Source organism: Corvus hawaiiensis, chromosome 7, assembly GCF_020740725.1.
Source record: "Corvus hawaiiensis isolate bCorHaw1 chromosome 7, bCorHaw1.pri.cur, whole genome shotgun sequence".
Lineage (NCBI taxonomy): Eukaryota > Metazoa > Chordata > Aves > Passeriformes > Corvidae > Corvus > Corvus hawaiiensis.
Window position 1 is genome coordinate 24,868,209 of NC_063219.1, and position 17,618 is coordinate 24,885,826.

The window sequence follows — 17,618 nt, forward strand, 5'->3', positions numbered from 1 at the left end:
AATCTTGAGTAGGTTCTCCATTTCCTTGATTTTTTTTCTTAGGACACGCTATCCTGGTATTACAAATTTAAGTCTGTAACTGTGTGGCCTTCAGCTTGCAAAGTACTTCAGAGTCCTTGTGCAGTTTTTAGTGATGGGACCAAGGCCCTTTGAGAAAGTGACTGCATTTCTTTCCACTGCAGCTGACCTTCAGCAGTGTGACAGTGGAACACAACCAGCGGTACGTTCATTTTGCATCCAATAAGCACCACTTCGCACCCATTGCTGTTGGAGGCTCCCACCCCCCCACACAGGTGAGCATCTTGGAGCCAAACCCAGCAGCAAGTATAGGGAAGGAGCTAGTACTACTGTATCCCACGGACAGGCAGTGTCTGAGGCAATTCTCAGGAAATGGAATGGCCTCCACAGGAAAGCATCCCAGGAGAACTCTGAGGATAGTTCTAGGCAGAGTCTGGAAACAGTGGCTGGGATGGCAGCAGGGAAAGTGCTTCTCACCATCTCCAGTTTGACAAGATTTGGTGTTCACTCTAATCAGAATGCTTATGAGGCATGTTCACTTATTCTCTTGCATTGGGTCTGAGTGAAAACTTGCCTAGCCGTTCCAAGTACTCTGGAAATAAATCCTAATTAGTTTTTAGTAAATTAATTTAACTTCCTTAAACACTTATTCAGCAAAAAGGCAGTTTTGATTCTGTTCTGTCTAATTTACTTGGGAAATGAACAAGTCTAAATTGAATTAAGATCACTTTAATACAAGTGGTTTTGCATTTTAAGTAATCCACTTTACAGTGATCCCTTTAGCTAATTTGTATTCATTTCCCCCTACTGTGAATTGGCAGGGCACCATTTGGAGAGGCACTTTGGTTATCAATGTACATGTGTGGTGATAAACCTTCAGCACAGCTGCCTATCAGAGCCTCAGTGTTAAATCTGGACACTATGAGGTCTCCTTATTCTTAGGAGATAAGCTGATTAATTAAATATTAATGCTTATCAGCATCCTCTGTGAAGCGTTAACTAGTTTAACTTGTATCTGGTATAATAAGCACTGCTCTTTCTGACTCACTTCAGATTTATAAACTCTACAATGGTGGCTCCATGCCTGTGACATTTGAGGTTCAGCTGGACAACATTGTGAAGATACAGGAGAAGAATTTTCGGCATCCTGTGTTTGTCTGCCTAACTCCTAGAGGAGAAATTCCCCCTGGTGAAACAGGCCACATTGAGTGGATCTTCTCTCCACTGGAAGCTAAAACATACTCGGTAAGACCCTCCTCATGACTGAAAGATTCTGTTGTTGACCTAAAATTCCTTAGGTTTCTTACTGATGGTTGGTCCTTGTCATGCTATGGCTGAATTGAGCTCTATTCCTCCAAGAAGCAGAGTCTTGAAAGCAAATGAGTGGCTGGTCTGGTCTGGAAATGGAGCAGATAAATTGCTGTCTCAAAAGTTTTTTCTTCCCAAGAAGAGATATCTTCCACAACCAGAGTCATCCCAGTATATATTTTTCAAGGATCAAACAGTAACTGGGGATATCAATAGTATCTGTTTGGATTTGTGGTTAATTGTTGGCCTCCAAAATTTCGCACCAAAGAGACTGAAGTCAGTGCCTTCCATCGTTGCAGTGTATGCTGCTGCAAACCTCTGGAAACAGCCTTCCCAAAGAGCTGTGTCCTGGGCTGCAGCAAGCAGGCAGGGCCAGAGCTGGAGCACTACTTATTGGTCTAGTCTGGGGTGAATGCATGGAATAATAAATAAATTTAATTTTAGAAACTCCAACCTTTGCTCCAAAAGGAAGTCTCTGTCCATCTCATACTGTAACTGGCTAATTGACTACTTAACCAGCTTTCCTGGGCTAGCAGGAAAGGCCACGGCCTGAAAGAGCAAAAGAGACTGGATTTGTCTTTATCCATGCATGGGGTGTATTTAGACCAGTCCATCAGCAAGTATGCTGGCTTATTGCACATCTCTCCAAAAGATGACTCTGGACTTAAAACTTTTATTTTGTCCAAGGCAGGTTGATGTTCCCATCCACATCCTGGAGGGTGAGTCGACCCCTGTCACTTTCCAGGGAGTAGGCTACAATCCAAATACTGTACAAAAGACTGACACATCCAGCCAATTTGTTTCTTCTGCAGACTATTCAGGTTCTGCCAAGCTAACTGTGCCTGGGCAGGTAAGTCCAGGTGTGGGATATGAGCAATATGATCAGTCCAGGAATGTGTGAGAGAGACTGAAATATACAACTGGCCCCATCTTGCAGTAGCCTGTGTTGCAGGAGAATTCATTTGCCATGAGATAGAACAAGATATTTCCCTTCCAGCAGGTGATCTAGAGCTTAACTCATGGAAGCTGAAAGGTGTCTTCCTTCCAGCTTGTCACTTCCACAGCCATTAGAACAAAAATGGGTTTAGGGTTTGTTCATGTACTGATTTTTTTCTTAGAAGTTACCTCCCATTACAGGTGTCTTTCTCGTATGCATCTACACCAACTTTTTCTTTGCTAAATCATTCTCAAAATGACCATTATACTCCTGACATACCCTGTCAGGGCTTGGCTGCCACCATTTCCCAGCCAAACTCAGATGATTCATAACTTGAATGCTGACTGCAGGATGGTCACCTTTTCAGGCATGTGCAGAGGAATGCACTTGTTTGACCTGCTGCTGGCTCAGCAGGAGCTTGTCTGTCCTGGCTAGTGCTGGCCTGCCAGCCTGGACAATCTGTTGTTAAACTCACCCACAGATCCAAGCACAGTGAATGAGCGTTACATAGCAGAGAGGCATTCTCCTGCCAGGTGAAGATTCATCCTGTGTGACATTAGCATGCCTTCCTTGGAGCCAGCCACAGCTCCTTGGGCTCTTTGGCTTCCAGCAGGGTGATTATATTCCGGAGAACAGCAAAGAGAAGATGATTGAAAACTGTCTCAGTCTGACAATGAAGATGGCATTCCGCAAGGCTCTGTTGTCTGAAATCAAGTTTCTTTCTCTAATGATTACTTAACTAGAGATTGCACTGTATCTGGAGAATGAGACAAACTAGTAGCATACTAGTAGCAAAGTGTATTAGGGATCAATTTCAAAAACTCAGTCAGGTTGATAGGGATTTTGCACAAGCACACACCTCATGTTTCTCAGCTGAAGTAGGAAAAGGCCTGAACCGCAAGTGCTGAAGAGAGAATTGGGGTGTTACTGGTCCTCTGTGCTCCTGAGATCCTCTCCTGTCCAGCACCAGTGTTGTTTTACTCATTGCTCACTCAATCCCACTGCAACAGAGCTGGCCTTTTGAGGTAAAGTCATTGTAACCAGAGCAAAAAACTGTTACACTCCCTCAAGTTGTTATATTGCAGATACTTGGTTGATATTACCTGTGAATTGCTGGAAAATTTAGAGATGCCTGTGTGACTGCCCTTCCCCAATGGCTAGATCCATCATCCTTCCCTGCCGTTCCTTCTGGTTTCTCCTTGCTTCCTGCAGGCAGCCACTTTGTCCCATCACAGGATTTGCCTTGGAAATATCCCAGACTGCACCAAAGCTGATCAACTTGTCTTTCTCAACAATATCTTAAAGAACACGGCAGTTGTGTTTGCCTGGCACATAAGCTGCTGTAAAGAAAAGGTGAGTCCTCTTTGATCTACAGCCTTCCTGCCCATCTATATTGTACTATGAAAGGACCTTACAACTCCATTTTCAACAAGAAACATGGATTCTAGGGAATTGGCTTTCTACTAGATGATGAAAGGAAGAGTGAAGGCAAGGGTTAGGACAGGGAGAACGACAGGAATTCAGAAGGGAAATCTGAATATTTTGGTGAGGTTACATGAAGCTGGAACTACAGAATGCAATAACAAACCTCAGGACTCTGTCCACCAGCAAAGGCCATGTTTGTTCTTAGAATATGTCCACTGCATCTCTCTCATGCCACATACCTCTGAGAAGGACAGGTGGATTTCCTGCAAAGAGAAAGCACACAGAAAGGTCCCAGGACAGTGACATAGCTGCTCTGGGGGGTTTTCTGTTTTTTTTTTTTTAATTTTATTCTCCTCCCCCTGCCCCTAGGCCCACATGTTGGAGATTACTCCAAACTCAGGGATTGTGCAGCCTGGAGAGAGTATCCCCTGCTTCATCACTCTACAACCTACAAGGAAGCCCTCCCTCTGCAGAATAAATCTGGTGTGTGAGGTGAGACCCGAGAGGTACCTGTGTATTACCATGACCTGGCCATGTTATTGTGGTTCCCAAATGGCTGACCCCAGCAGTCAGCTGCCTGCTGCTTCCAGCTGAAGGAAGCCGCCTTTGATACACACTTCTCATTCCTGAAGACACTTAGCTTCATCCTTCCTGATGCTTTAAGTGTCTTTCTGTCTGTGTGGCTCACTAGATGAAGTGTAAGTGTGCAATGTATGGCTTTGTGAGGGGAACCCAGCTGCTAATTACACAAGAAGTGATGGTTTGAATGGGAGTGGCTTTCAGTGGATGCCAAAGACTTGATATCTGTAAAAGACAAGTCTCACTGCTTTAATATTATTGGGGACACAGACTAACAGTAGTGTCCCCCTGGACGCCTTCCAAGTTTTCTTTGGCAAAAGAGTATAGCTTCTCCATCTGAGTCTTTAAATACCACTGTTTTTTCCTCTTCCTGCCACTGGAATACATGAAAAACAAGTGGGTTCCTCCTGAAGGGGAGAAACAGGCATAGACTTGAGCCAGAAACTGTTATTTGCAACTCTTTTCTAGCCCTGCTCTCTTCAGTTATGGTTTGCTTCATAGGTGTACATCCAGGAGTCCCTGGTTCAGTATGAGAGGGACCTGCACAAGTGGGAAGAGGAGAAGGAACGGCGGGCTGTGGAATTCACCATCACAGAGAAGGACCTTGGGACTAAAAGGAAGCTAACATCACCTTCAGTGGTAAGTGCTCTCAAAACCCTGCACCAGCTTAGCTTGACTCAAGAAACAGCAGCCAGTGTTGACAATTCTTTAGGAAAACCTAGGCAAGTTGTTAAGAGGACATGAGGCTCTGATCTGTTAAAGACCTCAAAGCTGATCTGTGGTTAGTGGAAAATGAGATCTCATTTTCAAGCCAAGAATCATCTTACAAACTCTGAAATTGCTAGTGACCATCTGAAATTTGGAAGTGCATGAGAAGCCTTTGGAAAAACAAAGTCAGTGGCTGTGGAAACCAGTGGTTGGATTTTTAACCACGAATAAACACTGGAGAGAAATGTGTAGCTAGCAGTAAGAATGTGGCCTGAATGAAGAATGGAGGATGAGATCATTGAATCTCAGCTGGCACAAGGTTAAAAAAAATCCTAAAGTCTTGTTCTGCTCCATATCTTTCCTACATGGTAATTCCTCTTCTTCTTCTTCTTCTTCTTTTTTCTTTTTCTTTTTTTTTTATTTTTATTTTTTCAGAGGTTATCAGATTCTGCTGAAACAGAAAATCTTTCTGACTCCTCAGCTGTGATCAGGAAATACAAGGTAAGTCAGGCCTGTCTCACTCGTGGTAGAATCAAACTGACTGCTTTAGAAAAGAGGCAGATGCTGGTTATCACAGTGTGGGAGTCTGGACAGAGAGCACAGCAGGATTTGTAGCTTCAAGGCTTTGGGAGACAGACTGTTTGGAGGAGCCAGAAGAATCAGACTGTCTGGCTGTGTTCTGTGGCCAGTAACTTTCCAGCTGAGGTGAATGGGAACTGAAAGTGGCATCAAATGCGCACCCATGACTGGAGAAAGGGGGAAAGGTTTCAAATAAGCAGAGAAGATGCACACAGACAGGGCAATTGGTACCTGTACTGGTTTCATTCTGGGGCCATAATGGACTGTCTGTCACAGCAGAAAGCAACAGGACCCTGGGAGAAAGTGATGCAAACTTTTCCCTCACCTCTAGACGAGCTGTGCTCTGTTTCTCAGGAGAAGCTGCAGGCAGGAATTGCCTTGGTTTAAATGCACAGAAAGCTTTAAAGCTCAATTTGCCTGGTTCATCTCAGTTTCCACTCAAGTGCACAACTGTATGCACTGCTGTAAGACAGCTTTTCCAGCAGTGGTGGGAAGGCGTGAAACAAGGTCCCAGTGAGTACTCTGCAGAATTACCGGAGCCCAAAGGAAGAGCCAGCAGCGCCCATAGCCATCAGCAGGATGTGCTGTGGGAATGACAGGGCTCATGGAGGACCAGCTAACCCAAGATGTGGGGAGATTTAGGGGAGCTGAGGGGAGGCTGGGCCTGAGAGGATTGAGGCAACAAAGAGATGCAGCTTGTTATGTCAGGAATGCCATCGCAGGGAGGCTGTAGCAGTGCTCCTGAGACCCTGTGGAGTGCCTTTGCATGCCCTGCACTGTTCTGTGTGAAGTAATCAGCTCAGGGCAACTCTAGCTTGGACTGTTTGCCCTGTGCTGTTTGGTGTGATCAGTGATGCAGGTCAAGGCATTTTCTGGATGAGCGTTAAGGATGTCTGCAGAAAGGTAAAAACAGTTTCATTTAGTCCTCTGGGGTTTTAACCTCTAGTGATTATTTGGAGCCTGCTATGCCTGTGTAAGTAGCAGTGAAGGCCCCTGGCCTCATTTCCCCCTGCCTCAGAGGCAGGACAGCTATGTCTCAAAGATCGTTGAAGTCCTGTGATGCCTGAGAGCTTCTCCAGATCTGGGTGGTGTCCTCCTGGTCCAGGTATCCCGCCTACTGCTCTAAGAAACTTCCCCCGACCTGACTGCTGGTAATGCAACCCCAAGTTGGCCCATGTAGTGTGGCTAGAATCAGTTCCTGGTTTCTCTTCAGGTTTGGGCAGTTTCCCCACGCATTCCATCCATGTACATCACTTCTCCCACAGCACTGCCGGTGTGCTTGCAAGAGCTTCTACAATGGAGTACACCAGCCCCAAGTACCTTAGGGAGACCCTGAAGCCCTGTTGACACTTGGGGCTGGCACACTGGGCAGTGAGAAGGGAACAGAACTGATTTCCACTATGGCTGCTCATGCCTGATATCAGTACTGTGGTGCTAAGATCATTTTGACACCCAGGATCTGGTGGCTCTGGTTGCTGGGCTTTCAGTTCTCATGCCTGTGCTCAAACCTATATCAGCCTACTTTTGGCCAAAGAACCAACTATGTGCATGCCATTTCTTTCTCTCCAACAGACATTACCCCCTCTTAAAAGTCGCCCTACACCCAGTCAGCCACCTGGACACCTTGAGAGGGGGCTGCTGTTGGGCAAAGATGCCAGCCAGGTGTGGGTCAAACCAGAGCCTCCCAAGCCCTTGGTCTTACACCTTGATGTGTCAGCCAGGTCCTACACTATTGAGGAATTTCTCCGCAAGTTCTCCTTGGATTTTCCCAAATACTTCTTGTCCCGGTAAGAGATAGTGGTTTTTTGGATTGGCATGTTCATCTGAGCCAGGGCTGCCTATGCTCTGATATGCACTGAACTTGGCGCTCTGCTCTGCTCCTCTCCAGTACCTCAAAATTAGGTAAGAGCTGTCTTGCTTTCCCCAGCATTAGCTGACATGACCTGTTTCTCTCCCCATCTCAGCTGTCAGAGCTCAGTGTTCCTCTTTTATGACAGTGTCCCTGCTCCTGTCACAAATATGAAAGCTCCCACTCCTCCCCTGCTTGCCTGCACTGCTTGCCTGAAGTACTGCTGCAGTGCCAGGAGGCTGCAGATCTTTGATAGTTTGGTTCAGTAGTGCTGCCACTGATGGAAAAAATCCTCCTTTCCCAGCCCTTTCAGCGCCCAGCCCTCAGAGAGCGAATCTGTGGATGGAAAAGGGTACAGAAACAGGATGGACATGGAGCCCAAATGGCTGTCCCTGGCTGCTGCTTCAAAACCGGAGCTGGAGATGGTCGCTGACATACTCACAGGTGTCATCAGGTGCATTTCCCTTCACCCTCACGTGGTTTGAAGCCCCTGTCCTCCAGAAAATGCATGCAGCATGGCTAGCCCTCTGCTAATCCTAGAGGAATCTGTGCACCCTTGTTGCCAGAATGGGGGATCCACCTGCCAAAGGTTGTCTTGGGGACTATGAGCTCAGGGATCCTGGAGTGACAGTCAAGGCAGGAGCTTCCTCCCCAGCCAGGGGCTGAACCCATCCCTCCAGAGTTCCCAGGAACCAGGGAACTCTACCTGTTGTGACCTTGGAAACAGGCTGTATTGGGGTACATCTATTCAGTTTGTGAGCTGCACAAATGTAAAGAACCAGCACTGGGGAAATAGAGGTAGTTTCACTGGCTCAAGCCCTCTTGCTGCCTCTCTTAGGCCCAGAAGCAAGAGGGGACAGACTAAACACTGACATCAGTCAGTGGTTTCCTCTGATTTGTGGTGTCTTGTAATAATCCTCTGGGTCATACAGATAGCTGATATGCTGTAACTCATCCTTTATTTTCCTCTTCCTAGAAGCCTCTTGGAGAACAGCTACTTCCAGGAGTCAGTGAGAAAACTCCAAGATGAGCCTATTCCATATTTTTTCCAGTTCCAGTCTGCAAAATCAGCAGAGCTCCAGGACAGTAGACAGGGCTCCACGATCTCCTCCAGGGTCTCTGCTTCAACAGATCTTGACCTTGAGAAGGATGGAGAGAGGAAAAAAATGAGTCAGGAAACCTCTTTCAGTCATTTTCTGGAATCTTACAAGATTTTTCACCAAAAGCAGTTGAGGGAAAAGGAGATCATAAGTAGGTGAGGAAGAGCTCACGCATAAAAGTCAAGAGCTGCACAGTCAAGAGAGCCATGACAGCACACTGCCTGGCCAGAAGTCCATTTCTCCTTCAGCCCTGCAGCATTTCTGCTGGTGTATTCTGTGTTGTCTGGGTGGAAGTCGATGCTAGCCCCACTAGCCACCCTCTCCTGAATGTGGTTTGTGGGGAGGGAAGGTTTACTGTGTCTGGGGTTGAGCCATGGGCAGTGCCAGGATGCTGGTAGTGAATGAGGTCTGCTTTACTTTCCAGAAGTCCAGGCCATATTAGACATTAGGGTGCCATATGTGCTTACCTTACCTTTTATTTTCACTGCAGTATTTCACCAACAGCAATTTCATTGCTGTGGCTGCTCCCTTCTACACTGCTACAAGCATATTTACCAACAGCAGCTACAGCACAGCTTGGAGGGAGAAACCAGTAAAACTATAGTCACCCAGCTCTGTCTAAGGTCAGAGCCTGACACCAGCTGATGACAGTTCTGGGACAAGGGTCAGCAACCCATTGCTCAAGCCTTTGGGTAATTGGTCTCAGTGTGCAGGACACAGTGCGTGCTCCACTGCTGTGCCTGGTGATTCCTGGCAGGAGTCACAGCAAGCAGCCTGCTTTATCTTCTTTCTGATAGCTGTCCTCTGCTGTACTTCTGTCCTTCTAGGCAGCCAGCTGTTGGGAACCTTGTGGAGCTCGTGCTGAAAAACACACTGCAGAATATCCTGACCGAAGCCAGCCGTGGGGAGGTGTTGCTGACAGCCCGGCCCATGGTCATTGCTTTACCCCGCAACCCTTCCCGAAGGTAGCAGAGTGTGTCTGTGCTCTGGTGGGGGACAGGACCTGTCCTTAATATGTCAGGCTGAAGCACAGCCCATTTTCTAGACCATGTGGGTTAGCTGAATCCCTGCCTATCAATGTCAAGGCTGCCTGTGCAAAAGGGAGAATCCACTCCCAAAGTCTCTACCCCCTCTTGGCTTGTTCTGAGCCTCAGAGCAGAGGTAGTAACAATACAACCTTTCTGTGGACCCGAGACCCTCATGCAGCTCTGGGGTAGGGCCCTATGGGTGAACAGCTGGCCTGAGGCACTGGAGAGCCTAGCACAAGGATAGTGCTTTGGGAAAAGGGGTCAAGGAGCAGACAGCACAGCCTTTGACAGCAGAAAGGAAGCAAAGCTTTCATAGTCCAAGGTGGTGTGGGATCTAGTTAGGTTGAGGGAATAGCCACTGGTGGGGGAAGTAGATCTGGATCTGAGCGAAAAGCATGAGGGTTTGCCCTAGCTTGGGCAGAAGTGCAGAGAGATGAGAATGAGGGTTAATGGAAGAGGGTTGTTGGATGTAGATGTCATCTCCAGAGCTGCCATCTCTTTTTCAGAATCACCAATCCGGCACCCCCGTCCTCCAGAGCATAGATGCTGGGTACTGTGCTCCTTAAGCTCTTCAAGCACATCAGCTTTCTCCATTCTTCATTCCTGTGATGTCCAGAGCAACTCGGACCCTCCCACACCATGACCTTAGCTCAGCATGCTGGCTTTATCTGAGGAGGTATGTCCTGACTATGTTCTCAGCACTGGTTTGAATCCTCTGACAACTCCACAGCGGAGTCCATGAGATCTCTCCTTTCTGTGGCTGGCCCCATCGTCGGAGAAGAACTCTATGCTACAGGGAGCACATGGACAACCACTGTGACAATTCCCACTACCCTCAGTCTGTACCAGCTGAGAGAAGTGGAATCTGCTTTGAAATGTAGCTGAGGAAGGACTGACAGCTGGGCAATGAGGTGATGACATCAGTAGGATGCAGGTAGTGAATCCTCCTCCCCTCCGTGCTCCAGTGGTGGCTGCAGGTTCCCCTTACAGTGACCAGCCCGAGGGGGCAGCTGCAGCACCATCAGCACACACGGGCAACCCAATAAAAGCAACTTGACCTTCAGACACTGACACCGTGTGTAACATACATAATTTTTGCGTCTGGGCTTGTGAGCCCTGGACAAAGACTCACAAGACTTTTCAAACTGCAAGGCTGTCACCTGGGGAAGGGGATCCTCTGAGCCTTGGCCTGGCCTGGGGAGTCCGTCAGGCTGCGAGAGGTGTCGCAATGAAGGAGCGGGTTTGTCACAGCCGGGAGGTGGCGGTGTGAGTTGTGAGAAATCCCAGTGGCCAGCACAGAACAGGCTGGTGGTGGGTCCCAGCTGCTGCTCCCAGGCAGGAGCTGCAGGATGGCTATGCCGGGCCGTGGGGCTGTGTTTGCATCATCTCCCCTGTTCTGCAGTACTGCTATGGGCTCTGCAACATGGGGCTCATGCAGCCACCCAGCTCTGGTGAGGATGCAGCTTTGGTGTCCCCCTCCAAACCCTCATGCCTTGTTTCCCAGTGCCGGGACCCAGCCAAGACCAGAGCTGCGTCTTCCCTCGCCTCCTAAGAGAAGACTGCACAAGGCACTGTGGAGGGCTTTTGCCCTGCTCAGCAGAGGGCAGTTGCCTGCTGTGCCTGGGGTACTGCAGCTCACCCAGCTTCACCCCCACACTCCTCTCAGTGCAGGAGCCTTGCGTGTGTAGCTGTTACTAAGCCCCAGGGCTGAGCTGTTCCTGTTGTCAGAGATAGAGCAGAGGCACTGCCAGCTCCTGAACTCAGCCTGAGTGCCTTGGGTGTTCACATGGGACGTGGTTCCTTCTCCTGAGAAGTGCAAACCCTCTCCTCCCTTCCCAATACTGTTGGTACCAGGTCTCTTACGTCACAGCAGACCTTCTGTATTCCTCTGGTCTTTGGCTAGTGCTGAACAGGTAATGCAGAACCATTTCCTTCCTCCACAACTCAAGGCAGCAGCAGGGCCTGGCTGTTCAGTCCACTTGGAGTGATTCTTCTTGGTCCAGGCTCCTTGCTAGGATTTGCTCACTGCAGGTGCTCTGTAGTCCTGCAGTAAAGTTCCCAAATGGATAGCAAAAGCAGGGGCAGAAACCTCACTATTGCCCTAAAGTAGGTTGAATCCAGCTGCCCAAGGGCAGCCTGGAGCAGTGAAGACAGTGTCAGTTTGCCCATCCTCAGATCTGCTGTGTGATCTAAGGCTCTTTAGGCTGCATCACTACACCTGTACCATTGCATCCACTACCTGGAAAAGTTAACATGGGAAATGCTCTGTGTTGGTCTGGTGTAGCACCCAAAAGCAAATGGAGGGAGCCAGAGTGCCATCAAAATGTGCAGGGAATTTTTGTTTGTCATTAATGCTCCTATTCTCCCCACTCCCCTGTGCTCCCAGCCTGGACCTGGAGAAAACAGAACTCACACTGTACTTGCCTGTTGGAGCACTGTTAGAGGGAAATTCACTGTTTGATAAGCATCACTCTAGTAGGAGAGATCTTGAAGATGATGCCTTAAACAACAAGTGAGTCAGGGAAACAGATTTGAGAGCTACTTACACCTGTGAGAGAAAAGTTTTTCTTCTCTCAGCTCTTTTTGGGGGCTGTGAGATGGTGGTGTGTCACCTCTGTTGTAGCTCTTCTCTGGTGCTTGTCATCCAGAACCACTCTGAGTGCAGTAAGCAAAGAGAGTAGCAGCTGTCACACATTTTTCTTCTTTTATCCTCATCCTAAAGTATAAATACACAAGGGGCAGCCTCTTTCCCAGGTTGGGGAAATTCCCAATTCCACTTCTCAGGCTGGGAGCTAGACCCTGACCCTGGTTTTGGAAAACACTTTAATTTGTGACTGAGCCACATCACTGTCCCGTTAGCAAAGAGAGAAAGCAGCACTCCCAGACGGTGCTGGAGGTGAGCTCTGCATAGTGTGGATGTACTCACCCAGGGGGTTCTCTCTCACTTGGATCTTTGGGGCAGTGGTGAGGTGAAGGGAGGGCAGAGATGTGCAGAGCTGGCAGGAAGGGCTTTTCCCTTAGCAAGAGGGAAACCAGTAGGTACCAGTTTGTTGGTACCCACTGCCAGGGGCAATGGACTTGTGGGACTGTAGTAGGCCCAGACTCACAGCCCAGCTCAGCTCCCAAAAGAGGGGAGAAGTCCTGTTTCTGCTAACCACATTTGGGTCTCAGGCAGGAGGAAGTCTGAGCTTGTACTGTCTCCCAGGGCTGGATTTGGCCTCTGCCAAACACAGCTACATTTCTAATGCACATCTCTCCAACAGAAATATTGTAGATACAGGTCCTGCTTCTTCCCACTGGTGTTTGGGTAGTGAAACAGGTGATGTTCCCATGGGACTGGGGTTGGTAGCCAGGCCGGGCTCCCGGCAGGTATACGGCCAGCACACCAATGGCTGAGCATGAGCTCGGCAAGCTAATGGGACTCCCCCTCTCCTTGTGCGAATTATCGGGAGCACTCAGTCATCAGGCAGTTAATGCAACGCACAACAGGCGCTTTCTTCTTGTCTGTTACTCCTGGCTCCCAGGGAGGGGTGGAATGGCCTTGGGGCAGGTGGGCAACAGAAGCTATCCTGAATCTCATTAAAACATTTAACACCTGCTGAATCGTGCCATTGTCAGGGAGATAAAAGGAAGGGAACAAGGCTGCTCAGGGCTTCCCTGACAGGGTGTCTGCAAGGCTTTGCTGTCCCATTGCAGCTGGGGAGCCTGAATCTCCTGCAAAGCCCCACTTGGTGGGTCTCTGTGTCCGTGTGGCGAAGGCAGCAGTGTTAGGGAGCAAGGAATTAACGAGTCCCTTGCTGGAATCGGCCCCTTCTCCCTCTGTACAGTGTAGGAGGTAGGAACCTGGAAAAGTCCTGCCCTGACCAGCTTGCAGTGGCTGAAGAGCAAAAGCATGAGGGTGATCCTTCCAAATCCCTTGGCAGAGCTGGACAAATCCTTCACCCCTGGCCTCCCATCTCCAAGATACTTTGAGGCTTTGCTGGCTCAACTGTGTCACTTTGGTGTTTGGGAGTGGGGGCCATGCTCAGGCCAGGCAAGGGCACCATGCTGGCTCCTGATGGACACAAGAGGTGCTCTGATGTGAGCTAGTCAGTCCTTACGGGACAGTGAGGCAGCACAAGCCCTTGGCTGCGGCAAGAGCAGACTGAGGCTGCCTTTCCAAGGCCAGCCGTACTGAGAGCTTGGTCCTAGCACTGCCTGCCTGCCTGACAGAGAAGGGCACAAGCTGGTAGATGCTGCCCCAGAGATGGCAGGGCAGGTGGAAGACATTCCCCAGGGTAGCAGTGCAGTGCAGGGCACTCTGCAAGCTCAAGGGACCTGCTTTTCTCCTGTTTTCTGTAAAGCAGCCCTGCAAGGACAGTATTTGCTGCTATTTGGTGAGTGGTGGGGCCCTGCCCACGCAGGAGAGAGACTGGGTGAAAGAGCATTTCTGACACAGTATATAGGCTTGGAGATGTCTGCTGGCACTGCAGCAGCACCTGTGGTATTTGGGGTTTTTTGCTTCTCCAGAAAGAGAGGGGGCAGCCAATCAGCCTATGCCAGGAGCTGCAGCTCTGCTATGCTGGTGTGTGCCCGGGCAGGGAGGGGTGGGAGTCCTGTCCAGTGCATTTCCCATACTAGGAAAGGAGAATATGCAAGTCCAAGCATCACAGCCTGTACAGCATCAAAAGGAGGGGGACGTCGCATTTCTCCTTCGCACCATGACACAGAGTATTGGTGGTGCTTCGTTTCCTTTGCTGCCAAAATTACTGAAAAAGAGTACCAGGATAAGCAAGGGCAGCAGGTTGGCATCACTCTAGCACTTCCCAGGGCCAGGCCTGGGGGACCCCAGACTGCAGAGGCAGCAGCAGGCAGGAGGGATGTAGCCTGCCTTTAAAAACCGTGACTCTGAGAGGATCAAGTCTCCAAGGAAGAAGAGCTGGGCAGCAGTGGCTGCTAAGGATCTGCTACTATCCACTTACATTAGGGAATCCATTTACTGCAACCTGCAAGTACACTCCAGCTCTGGGAGGAGCATTGGTGATGGTTTCTAAAGCACACCTAGGACCATGATTCCTGCAGGTGTACACCATGGGGGTTAAAGCAGCGTTACCCCCTTCCCCACCCACAAACACACCCATCTACACAAACAAACAGGCCACTGCACTTGCACAAAGGAGCTTCTCCTGCCACCGCTGCTGCACTTCATGCTCTGTTATCCAAGGAGCTGTGGGTGCCAGAGTAACTGGGAGAGAGCCCAGCTCCTGCTGACTGTAGCTGAGATCAGCAGAGGGCTGTCAGGGCTGAGCAGCGTGGCTGGGCACTGAAGGAGTGTGTCTAAACTTCTCCCAGCTTCCGTGGGCTCTGTACACTGCTCCGGGAGCCAGCATGGGGGTGCCTGCACTGGTTACCCTGCTGGGCAGGGACACAGTTGGGACACGGGAGTGCTGTGACTCTGGGATGCAGTGACCCACGGGGAGGTGTGTGCACATGGAGTGAAACACATCCTGTTCTTGCTGCTGCATTAGGACAGCTGGCTCCCAGCCTGTGTGGCCACGCTGGGAACGCTCCCAAAGGGAACGCTCCCAAAGAGAAAGCTCCCAAAGTTTTGTTGAGCTCTGCTTTGCTGCGTAGCTCAGAAGTCTGTGGACTCCTCTAAATGAAGTGTGAGCATTGTTGTGGTGTGCCATGGGGATTTTCAGCATGAGTGGGGAGATTGGGGTGAGAACAAGGAAGTCCTTGCTGTCACTGGCACTCAGACTGCTTGGGGCAGGCACTAGATTTGCTTTTCTGCCCTGAGACTTCACAGCTCCCTGACCTCTCAGCAGCTCAAAATGCTGAAGAAAGCCACTGCCATCCTAGAGCTGCCCAGGTAGGGTATCCTCACACCTGCTTCCCCTGGCCCCCCGCTCTCCCCTCATCTCTGCTGCAAAGTGAGCCAGGCAGGTGGGTGGAAAAGTGACAGCTGGTGTTGTTCCAGTGCAGGTTAATGAATGTCTCCTCCTCTCCCCCCCACCTCCTCCTCCCCACCACCCCAGCACCCAGGCTCCTGGCTCCTATCAGCCCATCAGGCTCCCATTAACAAAGGCAGCCCTGGAGAGTTTGCATAGAGACCTGCTCTGCCTCTAATCTAGGTGGGCTAATCGCCTCCCTTGCCCAGCCGGCCTTCCCTGGGTCAATATTTGCTCTGAGCAAACACAGAGCTGTGACAGGTGTGCTGGGGAGAAGGCTCGCCGCCGCCAGCCCAGCCCTCTCGCCTGTCTCTGCTCAGTCACATCTCTCCGGCCCCCCGATCACCGGCCAGCCAGCGCTATTTTTATCAGGACTATAAAAGCCCCATCCAGCCAGCGTCACCCTCATTTTCTGCTTGTGAGCCAGCGGGGGAAGGCGAAGCCACTCACCTGACAGCTGCCAGCGTGTCACCGGAGCCAGGTGAGCTGCTAGAACCCAGCACACCTTGGCCAGGGTCCTGCCTGCCTGGCTGGGAGCAGAGTACTGGGCATGGAGAACATCCTGGGGGCTTCTCTGGGACAAGTACTGGGAGTCTGGTCGCACCTCTGAACTCCTGGGAAGGAAGGGGATAGGCTCAGGGGACACCGTCCAGCCTGTCCCCTTTCCTTAACTCTTCTTTCTCACCTGTATTTTCCAACCTTTCTGTTTCCCTCCCCTCCTCCATTTACTCTCTTCCTTTCTTCCTTCCTTCCTTCCTTTCATCCCCGTTCTCCACCCTGCCATGCCAGTTTAACCCGCCCCTGCTCTGTTTGGCTTTCCCAGGCAGCAGGTGTCAAGCTTCCACTTTCCGGACTTTACCCCCAGAGGAGCTGGTTTGGAGCAGCAAGGACACCATCTCCCAGCCTGGAAGGACCCAGCTCAGGAGGAAGGGTGCAGAAGGGGCTGCTGACAGCCCACGGCAGAGCACCCCTCCAGCCCACACTATCCAAAGTCGGAGCATCTCTGCACTTGCCTGGCGTCGAGCCCCACGTGCAATACCTGACCTGAACGTTTTGTTCGTTCGGCTCGCGTTAGGCAGGTCCAGCCCATCTGCAAGCGCATGGCTGGCGCTCACACCCGGCACCACCACGGAGGGAGCACACGCCTGCTTGCAACTCCCGCGTGCCAGGACGAACCTCTGGTCTGTGTGCGGAGCAAAACGCTCGAGGGACGTGCACAACATGCAATCTCACCCAAACACACGCAGCAGGGACCAGCCAGTGCACACAGATGAAGCAATCCACACACAGCATGCGTGAACCCCATGGGACCTGCACATGGCACTGTGGGACATGGGACCCGCGTGGCAGTGGTACACATGGCATTTCTGGCACTCAGCTTTGCAGGTTGTGACGTGCAGGACCCATGTCCCTGTGCCCATGGCATGGCAGGCACATGTAACACACTAGGCACACGCGTCCTGCCTGTGTGGCTGATTGCTGCTTGTAGCAGCCTGCTGGGGAAGGGCAGCCTGGCCCTGGCAGCACTGCAGAGCCGTGGCAGGCACAGAGAGCCCTGGCACGGTGCTGGCCCAGGGTGGAGTTTGGCAGGGCTCTGCCAAGCACCCAGGTAGGTCTCAATGGTCTGCTGGCACCAAGGGAGCTTTAACTGCTGACAGCGCAGGCAGCGGGGAGGGAGGGCAGGAGCAGGCAGCAGGGAGCAGGGCAGAGGATGAGGGGTGCCACATCTCGCACACCTCTGCCTTGATTCACTCCCAGGACCTGCACTTCCCAGCCCTTCCAGAGACTGCCTGACTGTCCAGGGCAGGTGTTTCCTGTTGTGCACCCTAAGCCTGCCGGAAAGGTGCCAGCTCCTGCTGGTGGCAATCTCTCTGCCTATGCTTGCTGTGGAAGGGTGTGGGGGGTGGTGCTGGCAAGCCGGTGGGTCTCTTCCAGGACAGCCCTGCTCACTGCCTGCCCTGCTCTCAAAGCACAAGTGCTTGACCTGGACACCTGTCCCATTCCATGTCCTGTCCCATCCCTCCCTCTCCAGCAGCCAGAGCAGACATTCAGAGCCTGGGGCTGCTCCTAGCACCATGGAAGCTGCAGGGAGTCACAGAGAGCCAGGAGATGGGACAGCAGTGAACCTGCTTTCCTCCCATCTCAGGATATTGTTTG

The 17,618-nt window shown here is 50.7% G+C and overlaps 1 protein-coding gene and 1 long non-coding RNA gene across 7 annotated transcripts in view; one reads left to right on the forward strand and one right to left on the reverse strand.

Annotated features, from left to right (window-relative positions):
- Window positions 1-10,602, forward strand: part of CFAP65 (cilia and flagella associated protein 65) — a 32,058-nt gene extending 21,456 nt beyond the window's left edge. For 2 of the 6 annotated variants that reach the window (XM_048309265.1, XM_048309266.1), the window contains 12 exons: window positions 183-293; window positions 1,072-1,263; window positions 2,018-2,176; window positions 3,476-3,616; window positions 4,058-4,180; window positions 4,769-4,906; window positions 5,411-5,476; window positions 7,127-7,341; window positions 7,708-7,857; window positions 8,380-8,658; window positions 9,331-9,468; window positions 10,038-10,602. In XM_048309265.1, the coding sequence (XP_048165222.1) occupies window positions 183-293; window positions 1,072-1,263; window positions 2,018-2,176; window positions 3,476-3,616; window positions 4,058-4,180; window positions 4,769-4,906; window positions 5,411-5,476; window positions 7,127-7,341; window positions 7,708-7,857; window positions 8,380-8,658; window positions 9,331-9,468; window positions 10,038-10,074 (1,749 nt within the window). In that variant the 3' untranslated portion in view covers window positions 10,075-10,602. Of the gene's footprint in view, window positions 1-182; window positions 294-1,071; window positions 1,264-2,017; window positions 2,177-3,475; window positions 3,617-4,057; window positions 4,181-4,768; window positions 4,907-5,410; window positions 5,477-7,126; window positions 7,342-7,707; window positions 7,858-8,379; window positions 8,659-9,330; window positions 9,469-10,037 lie in introns of those variants that run through there. The other 4 variants (XR_007204742.1, XM_048309268.1, XM_048309267.1 and 1 more) reach the window with 4 other exon arrangements.
- Window positions 8,339-16,207, reverse strand: LOC125328503. The gene is made up of 2 exons (XR_007204743.1): window positions 15,912-16,207; window positions 8,339-8,542 (listed from the first exon to the last, which is right to left on the reverse strand). It is a non-coding gene; the product is annotated as an uncharacterized LOC125328503 (long non-coding RNA).
- Window positions 16,208-17,618: the final 1,411 nt, after the last annotated feature.